Source organism: Empidonax traillii, unplaced genomic scaffold (genome assembly GCF_003031625.1).
Source record: "Empidonax traillii isolate 1590-97213 ecotype Southwest subspecies unplaced genomic scaffold, ASM303162v1 scaffold1319:size131266, whole genome shotgun sequence".
Lineage (NCBI taxonomy): Eukaryota > Metazoa > Chordata > Aves > Passeriformes > Tyrannidae > Empidonax > Empidonax traillii.
Window position 1 is genome coordinate 75,561 of NW_020956512.1, and position 12,282 is coordinate 87,842.

The following is a 12,282-nucleotide window of genomic DNA, read 5'->3' on the forward strand; positions in this document are numbered from 1 at the left end:
TTAAATTTCAGTAAAATGGGTTGAGTATACATCTATCCATCAGCAATCCATGTACCAGACCCTATTACAACCTAATGTGCTTTGAGAGCGTGATTTACTGTTTCATAATATATTTTAAAGTGTCCTTTCTATATTTTGGCCATAATTTGTAGGTACCATAAAGTCTGCAAGCTGGTGACATTTCATTTTGCAATTTTTCAACGTTTTAGCAGAAAAATGAGCTCAAATATTTTGAATACTATATTTCCAGCTCTACTCTGATCTAATTAAAAAAATAAATTACAAATTTTGGATCCACTAAAAGTAAGTTTAGTTTATGGTAACTGTGGCTTGAGCTAAACACTGCTTCATAACATCCACGGTCTTTGTAGAGAATAGAAGTTTATTTTTTGTTTTTTCTTCTTGTCCCTGTCATTGCTATTGAGATCAGAAGAGATGGATGTGCCTGTTTAGCTTTCTTGACCTTCTGAATAAACAGATGTGCCAAAGTCTGCAAAAAGCCAATGCCAGCACTGGTGTGCACAGTATTATACACATACAAAAGGTAAGAAAACTTTTTTTAACCAAATCTTTTTTTTTTTTTTTTTTAATTTTAAGCAACTTAAATACAGAGAAAATGAAAAGAGAATGAACTCCATTTTTTTTCGTTCCCCTGTCTGGTTTTGATGTTGTCAGCATGTTCTGTTTGAAACAGGGTGAATACAAGGTGATTGTCAAGTAAGTGCACTGTCCAGAGAACCCACAGGGACTGCAAAATACTTCTTAGAAAATTAAAAAAACAAACAAACAAACCAAAAATAAGTAAAAACAAGCAAAAAATAAGGCCCTGTTTTGAGGTGACCTGTGCATTATGCCTGAGACACCTACTAATAAATGTGCTAATAAATGACAGTGCTTCAGAGAAAAAATAGGTTTCCTAAATAGAAAGAAGTCTACAAAACAAACTGGTTTCAATGGTGTTAATGTTGCTACAGTACTCTGACAGATTTGGCAAATCTTTTAAAGCACATTACTAGTGATTGCGCCAGAAGCACTTGAGAGGAGAATAAAACAAGGACCATCAGAAACACTTGTATTTCTTTTGACAGCAGAAAATTCTTCTGTGATATGCTATTTGAGACCACTGTAATGCAAAATTGTATCCAATTTGTTTAGAATATAGATATCTGAACAAATAAAAATGTGCAATATCATATTTCTGTATCATTTTACAATCAATATGCCACATCTTCTCTAATAGAGAACAAAACAGAATAAATAAATGATCATTAAACCCTGATATTAAAATTTTCACAGCCACATAGCAGTGCCATTCTACACTTTTAATACAGAAGGGTGAGATTCAGATGCTTTAAAGTGCCTTATCAGAGGCCATCTGATAAAACTGCTCTGGCCAGAAGAATAATTTGAGACAGCTTATAACAGATATATGCTGAACCTGAAACCAAGATATGAATTTTCAAAATCTTTGAGAAGATTTCACTTTGTTTATCACTTCTTTCTTAAATGATTTTTGCAAACTGAAGAATCTACAATCACAAATGTGTCTTTACAACACTTTATAAGGACTCCCATAATAATAGGTAATTTCTGGATATTTTTTCGTTATTAGTAATGTTATTGAATGCAATAAAAAACAACTGTCAAAAAATTCCTGTATAGGAGTAAATAAGGTCATAGCTAAGATTAATGTCACAGGTATTTCACTTGATAATACATCAGGAACATAATAAATTTAGTCTAGCAGTATTGGAGAAACAAATACAAGAGAATAGAAAAATCCCAGAAAGCCTTTGTTGTACGAGTCACGTAAATTTTCACAAGACTTCATCAGGATCACTCTTCGTGCTCTTTCATTTCAATGTTTGGCAATTCATGAATCATTAAGGGTGCATCACTCCTGTAGCAGATGGAATAACTACTTTTCAAAAACAAAAAAAGAGTGGAATGGAATTTACCACAGAGAAAACTGGTGTGGTTTCGTAAAATGTTCTACTGCTTTCCTCCTTCTGCTTGCAGCTTCATTTCACTGCCAGCAACACTGGTAGAATCTTCCTTGGTGGCACTTGTGTCAAAAGGAACCATTCTTTTCATAAGTGCTAGAAATAAGTCACACAAAAAAGTGATTAAGCATCTTCAAAGAAACACATGCAGTCAATGACCTTAGAGGCCTTTTTGAACCTATGATTCTCCAATTTTGTTGACTGACCATTGATGTTTATTTAAAATATCAACTTCATTTTTTAATATTATAATTTATTCAGCAAGTAATATGGTATGAATATGAATATGATATTAATATGAATTGAGAAAGTGACTTTTTTTTCAGGAGAAACAGATTTTAATACTTTATATTACAAGCATGGTCAAGAGCTTTCTTATACAGAAGAAACATAGACTGCATTTTAAAAACATTTTCTAATCTCACTAAGATATTTTCCATTTAGTTATCCAGAATTTTTGTTTAAATAAGACAAAACAAACCAGTCAAAAAATTTCTGACGGAATATCTTTACCAATAGCATGGACTAAAGTCAACAAGTGACACTGAATAAGTGTTCATACGCTGTCATACTGTGTATAAACCTTCACAGCAAGTTTCATGTATAATGTTTATTTCTAAATACATTATGTTGCATCGAAATCTAGATGTTTAAATTGACAAAACATCATCTGCTAACAAAAAAAAAAAAATCCAAACTTGGCAAAAGGCAGAAATTAAGCAAAGCCAATATCAGCTTATACAACATACCCTTCTTCTTATGGTCTTCCTTACATCATAAGCAAGTCAGAAAAGTGGTCATCCTGATTGTTTGTAATAAATTGTAGAGTGCAATTTTTAATGATCCAGTAAAATTGTGGCAGTATATAACCAAAAGTTATTTAATAGGGAGTAAGACTTCAGTTTGATTAGTTGATGTTTTCACTTTCAGAAGGATAATGAAATCACTCTGTTTGGGACATTAGTATAACAATGAGTTATAAGTTTGTAGCATAAAGTTTTCAGTATTGGTCCAAAACTATGCTACTGTATGCTATTTCAGTGGTACTTCCTGCAGACAGTATTCAAAGTAAGGGGAAAAACAATAAAGTTCATTGCTAAACTAAATCAATTTTCATTTTTCTAAGTGAAGATGTCATTGAAGAATCATTACAGATTCTGATGCTTAAGCAGCCTTAGAAGGTTTTGTTCTAGAATGGTGTCCCATGGCATAATGATGTTGCAGTGTCTTTTTACTTTTAATTATGTTACTTATTTATAAATGCCAAAAGAAATAGTCCTACGAACTTATGAAAAAGTGTACATTAAAGGATAAAGACAGTCATCTGCAATACACTGCAGGAGTTAATTGTTACGACAATAAAATCTACATTCAGGACAACTTGTTTTCATTCAACCATGATATCATTCATGCTATATACCATGTTCACACAAGAGTGTTGTCTATCACCAGAGCCTAAAGGTCAGAGAAAACTGCAACCCCAGCTACAGAAGTTGGAAAACTGGTGGCTATTTTCTTCTCTATAAAGTCACAGCTTATGATGCCCTGGAACATAAATTCCCAAGGACAATAGAAAGCTTGTAAGACATATACAGTTTCTGGGAAACCATCCAGGTTAAAACCTCGAAGCGATGAAACGTACAAAGGGAAAGGCAGGATTCAATTCACAAAGCTAATGCAAAGCATATGTAACTCTAGGGACCCTTGTAATAAAAATTTCAGGAAAATACAGTAGCCATTAAAAACAGTTTCTGAGGGTTATTCTTTAGATAACAACTAGTAGTGACTTTTTGGACCAACCGTTTTGGTCTGATAATAATACAGACTGCAAACTATGTCTAATGAATGCTTCTTGAATAAATTATTTTCTCAGTTAAACTTCTTTTCTAAGAAAATCGGTATGGAAATAAAAGCACATTCCCACAGCATCTTTTGAAATAGTTAGTAATGGAAAAGCTGTTATAGTTGCAGAAGTTATACCAGAAACAAAACAGAATTTTAATGTTAATTACTTTTCCTTTTAACTGCTTTCTGCATTGGCAAGTTTTTAGTAAAGACATATATGGATGCAGATTGTTGTTCCCTTATCTATTTTCTCATACTATTTGTCCTTTCTTCAATCAGTTCTAAGCTTCAATCCTAGGATCCTCCTCACAGATACTTAAATTATATCAAATGTGATTCCTCTCCTTCCTCATGCTCTCTACAAGGAGACACACTTTGGGAAGGAAGTTTCTAGTACTACGTATTGACTACATAGTTTGTAAGGTTTCATGAATTTAGAAGAGATGGAATGAGGAAACATAAATCACAAATGCTTGCAAACAGCACCAAAAAGTAAATGAGAAAAACCCCAGTCCATTCTCTGAAGAAGTAAGGAGATAATTAATCACAGAAAATAGATGATGACATTTATAGGTAGATTTATTAAAAGCTACAGGAGACTTGGGAGCAAAGACCTCAAATTATACTTCACTGTCAAAGTTTCAAATTATAACTAATTAATATCATTACTGAAATTAAAAGTTCACAGTGTTTATGTAACTACCATGACTGAAGTAGCTGCCTTTATCATTTGCCACTCACTGGAAAATCTCCTTAGTGTTAATACCGCTGAAGAATTTTCACTGTTCTCAAGAACTATAGCAAAAACTTCAAAATACACATTTTATTGGTGAAGATCAGGTTCAGCATAAAGTGATAACCAATCACTAACCAAAGTCTGTGAAGTAATCTACATGCCTTACTGCCATAACCACTAAGCAGTGAATTGAATCACTACTGCCTTTCATTCATCACTAATTTTTTTAGATCCAGAAAACTTAGTGCTTAGTGCTGATAAAAACAGCTGAGTAAGAGAATAAATACATGGAACTGTTTAATCAGATTGGTGTTCAGATCAGATGGATCCTATTTCTCTTACAACTGCCTAAAATTTATTAAAAAGTATTAAAGGAACAAAGGTCTAGCAAGTTCCATTCATGTTAAGCAATATAAATACATTGTAATATTTTAGGAACCTTTATGCTGCTATGATGGTTTGAACCTGGCTCCCTGCCAAATGCCCGAACCCACAGCAGCAATTCCCTTCTCCCAGGGTAAAGGAAAAAAAACTATGCAAATTGAAGAACCTGAAATCAAGCTAGTTATATAAAAAATATACATTTTACGTATATTACAGTTATATATAGTTAAGATTCTATGTACACAGCAAAAGGGAATCTAAACACCCCTTGAAGGGATAGGGAAAGGGGAAAAAGGGACAAAAGGGGAAAAAAAGGGACACCAAACAGATATACGCAATTAAATCCGAGAACTAGCAAAATAACTAATAAAACAAATTTCACCACGTCCCTTGGAAAAACAGGACTGGTAGACGCGGCCAGCACTCTCCAAACATCCACGTCAGGCCAGCGGTCGCTGCAGGTCTCAGCCTTAGATAAGCAAGACCAACGCAAGGGCCCACTGTTCCTGAACCTCGCTGGAAGAGAAGAGAGCAAAGGCCGCTCCTCCCCTCTTATTTATACCCCGATTTATGTAAAAATTGTATGGAATATTTGGAACACTGCCCCTTCCTTGGTTACAAACTGGTCACCAAGGAAGGTCTAGGTTAAAACTATCACAGCTGCATTTTTAAATTTCAATAAGTTTTTGCAGTGGAATCACTTTTGCAATTGTTGAGACTGGAAGGGACATCTAGTCCATCATGCCAGCAAGGTATGGGTTACTTATTTTCTATACCAAAAACAGGCTGAACTGTACTTTAATTTGCATGACTTTTACGGGGATGAGGTTAAGGAAAAAGGAAAAATCAACTCTGAGACAGCGTAAGGTATTCGTGAAATACAGATGGGATAGAGGCATTTGCTCTTATGCTTTATTCTCACTATCATTATTCAGTATGCTCTGCATACATAACCACAACCCACAGATTGGAAAGGAAAAGAAACCAATTACCTTTAACCTCATCAGATCAATTCAGGATTAACTAGTGAGCAGTAATGCACTGCAGCACTCATTCTAAGATGCAACAGTTTCAAAGGACAATGAATCCTGTAATACAATTTATTACATAGAATGCTACTTTACTGAATTGGTTGCCAGTACACAAACTGGCTATATTGAAAAGAAATGGAAGGTGATACTCTTTTGAAGAAAAGCATTCTGATACTAATGTACTGTTATGCTCAAAAAAAAACCACCTTAAAAACCTAAGTTATTTTTGACACTACAGGCAAAGATGTGCCTGTACCAGATTAAGACTTACCATGTCCTATCTTTTATTGAGTAAGTTCCTACTATATCAGAGATCCCTTAACTTTACATGACCACAAATTGTATATGCATGACGGGATAGAAAGAACAGTTAACAAACACTATTGAAGTGGAAACAGTGAATTCAGCTTTTACTGTGAAAATGCTACACAAGCATGAGCCTAACTGGTACCTACGAACGATCTGGGAAAGAATTCATGCTTTAGGATGTTTCTGGTGCCTGAAAAGACACACAGCTTACAGAGGTAAGATTCATCATGCAGAGATTCAGAATCCACGTGCAGCCCTATTCTTTGGCACAGGTTTAGGTGACGAACAGAATATATTGTAGGTCCCAGCTAAAAAAAATCCCAAACAACTATCAGCAGGATATAATGAAGTACTTCCTAGACGAAGGTATCCATCCAGTATCTAAAGCTAAAACACAGAAGGATGCTTAAGATGGTTCTAGCACTTCTTTTTTGAATAGTAGAGTGCCTTACTCTTTCAAGTAAAAAAGTTTTTATAAGAGGAGAATGCGTTACTTGTAGATTTTTTCTGTGATATAATACTTACAACCTGAATCTGAGAGCAGTGAGCTGGACAAAAAGTTGTTTTGAGTTTGCCAACTAGAAGAGTGAGGAGTCACTTCTACATCAGAAATCTCAGCATCCATTTTCACGTCCTATGAGAACCAAATAAAAGTAATTTTATCTGTTACTATCAACCAGCTGTAAACTTTTAAAAAAATCCTACAGTAACACACATACAGGCACATGCTGTGATTTCACACATTCTGGAAAATACTGATTTGAATTCTCAAAATTCTCAGTATTGCAGTTAGGTTCAAACTAATTTGCATACGAACTTCATTCCCTTTTCATCACTATAAAATGTCTGCAAAAAAATGCTTTGCCTTGAGAAAAGCATTGGTGGCATTGCAAGTCAGTAAGTTGTAAAAATGCTCTCTTTTCTGTTCATATCACATCCACAGTTAAGGGCATATCATAGTAGCAGGGCAGACATCAGTGAATGCTGTATACTTCATCAGTTAAGTGAAGTTCCACAAGTGGTAATAAATATTAAACGCATTTTCCCTGCCACTGAGGAAACTCAAACTTCATTGATTTCTCATATAATGCCCGAGGGTGCTTTTTAATTTTTTTGTTAAATCACTAAATAAAGTCTGAAGTACAGCGCTATTGTTTATGACTAAACCTATACAGTGTTGGAAAAGAAAGGGAAACTTACTTGGTCTATAAGCTAAAAAGAAAAGATAATTTTAAAAAGGTCATTTAAACAAAATCCCTGAAAAATCTCTATTAGCTCAGCAGCAAGTACTCTCCAATTACATTACCATCCAAAATAAGATTAAAAGTTTGGCTTGGTATCCGAATTACTCAGTTTCTTGAAATGAGAATGCACAAACGCATCAGTTCATAAAACACTCAATTTTGCTATTGAATTATTATCATAAACAGCCTCAGTGAATTTTATTAAAACATTTGCAATTTATCACTCATGCTGATACTAAGATTTGAAAACTAAACAGAAAACAAAATAAAATTCAACATTAATTTAGAGATACAATGAACTTTTGTTCCATCACTGAAGAAGGATTTACTCCTATTAAGACTAATGGGAATTACACATATTAATCCCCTTATGTGCTGATGAGAGACTTAATACCTAAGGTGTTCATAGCTCAATAACAACTTTTAAAGAATACAAAAAAGTTTTTGTCCTTCCATTCTGTTTCCAGAAATGCTATCTTAGAACAGAGGTTTTAAACAAGCAAGGTGCTTCTACCAGTATCTGTGTACAAAATGGCTTTATCTTTACAGAAATTTTAACTTATAGAATGTGTCTTTTCTCATGTGCTTCATGGACAATTAAATCTGTATGCTGTGTTTGACAAGATGGTCAATTATCTGTGGCTGGGAAATTGTCCTAAAATATTTGTATCTCTCCATCATAACATTTATCTTTAGTTTTCCTCTAGCTTTCTGTTTTGATTTTGCATCTGCTGGTATTTGGGTTTAGTTATTTTATTTTAACATGTTATTTTTACCATTTTCTTTTTCCTACTTTCTTTATCTACTATCACTTGGCCTTTTCTTCATTGAAAAATCAAGATTGTTATACCTGATGGTATTCTGCCAGCCTCTGGTCTCTTTTTATTACTGGAAATCTTACATTTCAACACATACAAATAGCAATTATGATTTTTCTGAGCTTCTAAGCAACAGGTATTTTATAGCTATCTGACAAGACTACAGAAGAGTAGAAATATTGAGTGTGGACAAATGAAATCATAGGAAAGGAAGAAAAATGAAAGCCTTTAGGGAAACATTCAACTGTGGTTTAATTCTTCCTCCTTAAAATGAAAAAAAGCTGGGACACGGGATTAGATAATGCCTGTCTAAGATTAACGTTGGCAAGCAAGCTGAAAGTAGTGCATTATAAGAAAGGCTAGAAAGAAGATCATAATAAAGGAAAAAGATTAATTCCACAAGTCATTTTATTTAAAATGGTCAGTGTAAAAATTTTACAAGAAACATGCATTATCTTACCACCTACCAAATATCTGTCTGTTTTGTTATGCAGAAGCACTATGCTGTGTACAGAGCATGAATTAAAAATATCAGAAAGAATGAACTTTGATGCCCTCAAACTTATGTTCTTTCAGCAATCAATTTTAGAGAGTCCCAATTGACATCCAATAGTAAAATTAAAAAAAAAATTAAACAACAATGCATTTGAGTTAGTTCCAAAGGAGGGTAAGAAAGGCAAGCATTAGAAAGAGTTCTTTTAGTCTAAGCTAGCCTGATCACTGAAATCAGATTAGCACCCGTCTGTTACTTGGTTTTGAACATTCTGTTCTATTTGTAACAGCCGTGACAGCAAAGAGTACTCTATGTCATGCAAAAACCCAATTAGATCTGACTAAATGGAAGCCATTAAAGGCTTTCTGCTGTCCAAAGAAGGAGGAAATATTGTTTTGGAATCAGATTTATACTGGATTCTGAATATAGAGTTCAAATCACACAAGCTCAGTAAGTTCAGTCAGCTTAGTGCAACAGTATGTTCTACCATCAGCCGATTGCATTCCACTTAGCTTTTCAACGTTTTCCAAATTTCAGTGGCTATTGATTTAGTAACTCTTGTGTGGAGGCAGGAGAAGTTCAAGAAACTGAAGATTAGCATCAGCAACAGACTGAAAGTGAATGTGCCCTGTTTCTTCCTTTCAATTCTCTTATGGAAGAGCAAGAGGGCTTTTTCAAGCCATCAATACCTTCTTACAACAGCAACTTACTAAGCTAAAATATTCCACTAAAATATTACTAAGTGAAAATATTCCACTTTTACAAAGGCATACTCGTAAGTATGTCCTCATTTTACAGAAGATCGCTACAGATGAGGTGGGGAACACAAACATACTAAAGTTTTGATACAGTGTGTGATCCTAGATTTGAGCTCAACTGCTTAGAGGCAGAGATATGAGTTATTGCCAAAGAATCTGATTTGATTGAGATAAGTAGCAGAAATACTAGTAAGATTCTCTAGTTCTGATCACTTATTTCAATCACATCCGTAAGAAATTGTAGTTCTGCTGAAGCAAGCTGCTATCACAGTGACATGCAGCAAAGAGTGATATGACAGTGAACAAGCTAATGAGAAAGAAAGCACATTAAAAATTGGAAAGGTGAACTCATTACAGGCAATGTTTCTAAACGAGCACTGGATTTACAATGCAGGGAGATAGTTATTCATGTTTAGCTCTGCTATCAGTCCACTAAGTGACCTTTAGCAAATCACTTCTCTACCATTTACCTGGACTTCATTTGTATATGAAGAGGCATCTTATCTTTACATTGTAAAGAATGTAAAGATCAACTACTGAAAAATTCCTATATGTGACTTACAAATTAATCTTCCTTTTCATGGAGGAAACAGGTTTCTATATCTATCTTTTACTTGAAAGGACAAGAGAAAATTGAACAAAACAATTTAAAAAATTGCTGTAGATAGAAATTTGATGAATCAAGTAAACACTTCAGAGTATCAAGGCATAGTAAGACACTTTCCCATGAAATGCGAAAGATTTTTGCAAAGTATGCATGACATTTTACAATGAAGATAACACTTCTGTCATCAAATTTCCTGCCATGCCAATATAGTTGCCATTCCATCAGCAATGGATGGAATTATATTATATTAAATGATATATTAAATAAAGCATTTATATATTGCTGGTTGAAAGTAATTGGGACACAAAAGTGGAGTACAGAGACATACCTTGACTTGGTCTCTTCGCTTTGAATCTTCCAGCTGTTGCTGTAAAGAACTCACTATCTCTTTATACTTCATATACCGTTCCTCAATCATCTCCATTCGGCAATGGGACTCCTAGAAGTGATTGAAAAAATCTAGATGATTTCACAATGTGAAAAGTAGTTAGTAAATGCTGTCTGGCTGTTGTAAACACAGGTATTGTCAAGAATTTTCAATATAGCACAAATGAGTTAAATATTAACTTTCAGAAGCTGAAATACAGGGGCCATATGAAAGCATAATGTTCTGTACAGAAAAATAACGGTAAAATAAAAATAAGATATATTGGCAATGGTCTCATCCTTAAGTGGTGAATGACTACTTGTAACTCTTTCCAAAACTCAGCAATATCATACCTTTTAGCAAAGAAATTCTGTAATGGCGAAAAATTAATAACATTACTGTAGAAACAAGCACTTGACGAAAAAAGTGTTCTAAGGATATGGACTAAACAGTATTCCCAATAAGAAAACATAATGTTTCTCACTGAATAAGATAATGATTCACTTGAATTAATAGAACTCTGAGACAACCTGTGAGGTTTACCAAAGGTTTCCTTTCTCTTTCCTTCTCCCTTCCTATGAAAACATTAAGGGAAGAACTTGCTAGAAGTGGAAGACAAGGATTAGCTTTGAAATACTTCATGCATACCATTTGAGAGTGAAACATGCTATTGTACAAAAAAATCCAGTGTGTTAATTTTGAATTGAAATAGTAATGAAACTCCAGTCTCAAAGCAATCCTCAAAGCAATGTCAAGCAAGAAAGGGCAAGTGTAAAGGAGATTGTTAATACCCCACATTCAAGCCTTTGCTTTGCCTGCTGAGAGCAGAATTTTTCCTTTAGCAGAAACAGAAGACAAGTACCAACTCTGTCAGAGCAAAAAAGCTCTTCTGGGGATATCTGCAACGTGAAATTAAAACTGTATATCTCAATGATATTTTTTGTAGAAAACCCAAGCATTTTAACCTGCATTTCCATTCCTAACTCTGCTAATGATGACAGCAATAAAATTATTAGCTGATGACCTCAGGCAAGAACACACAGAATCAGCAATGCTGCAAGCAATTATTTTTTGAATTTTTTATTACTACCACAGGATAAAAAATTCTATAGAGCAAATCAAATGCAAATCATTGTGCATTTGCTGATCCGTGGTTTAACTCTGATTTAAAATTTATATTTTTCAAGGAGGTTCCAACTTCATATAAGGAAAGTAATTATGGTATAGGGGTTTAGCCACTTAGCTACTGAAGATCTAATCTGAGGCTTATCACACTTGACACTGTGTCACCACTACTGTCAATATGTCCCACTGTGTCCAAACACACCTTGATTTGATAGTGGAACTGAGAAAATAAATTATAATAATTGTCATTATGTCAAAACAAACCAAAAAGCTACAAAGTTCATCTATCTTCACTCATTATGTTAAAAGTTGAAATAACTGGCATAATTTATGTAGCCACAAAAATTTCATTTTTTAACACGTAATATTAGAATTTACCACTCAACATAAATATTCTGAACCAGTAACTAGCACATGACCCATTATGCCCTGTTACCAATGGTTGCCTACATTTTCGAGCACCTCAGCAATGTTACTATTTAGAGCTAAATTTATACCCTCAAATAAATCTGTATAAACATGAAAATAAATTTCTGTATGTTGTCTATATAATATGTACATA

The 12,282-nt window shown here is 34.0% G+C and overlaps 1 protein-coding gene across 2 annotated transcripts in view; it reads right to left on the bottom strand.

Annotated features, from left to right (window-relative positions):
• Positions 1-12,282, bottom strand: part of LOC114069626 (centrosomal protein of 128 kDa-like) — a 101,328-nt gene that overhangs the window by 70,845 nt on the left and 18,201 nt on the right. Inside the window, exons 4-6 of one of the 2 annotated variants that reach the window (XM_027906548.1) lie at positions 10,557-10,667; positions 6,834-6,942; positions 1,959-2,099 (exon numbers count right to left, since the gene is read on the bottom strand). In XM_027906548.1, coding sequence (XP_027762349.1) covers positions 1,993-2,099; positions 6,834-6,942; positions 10,557-10,667 — 327 coding nt within the window. In that variant the 3' untranslated portion in view covers positions 1,959-1,992. Of the gene's footprint in view, positions 1-829; positions 2,100-6,833; positions 6,943-10,556; positions 10,668-12,282 lie in introns of those variants that run through there. The other variant, XM_027906547.1, reaches the window with a different exon arrangement.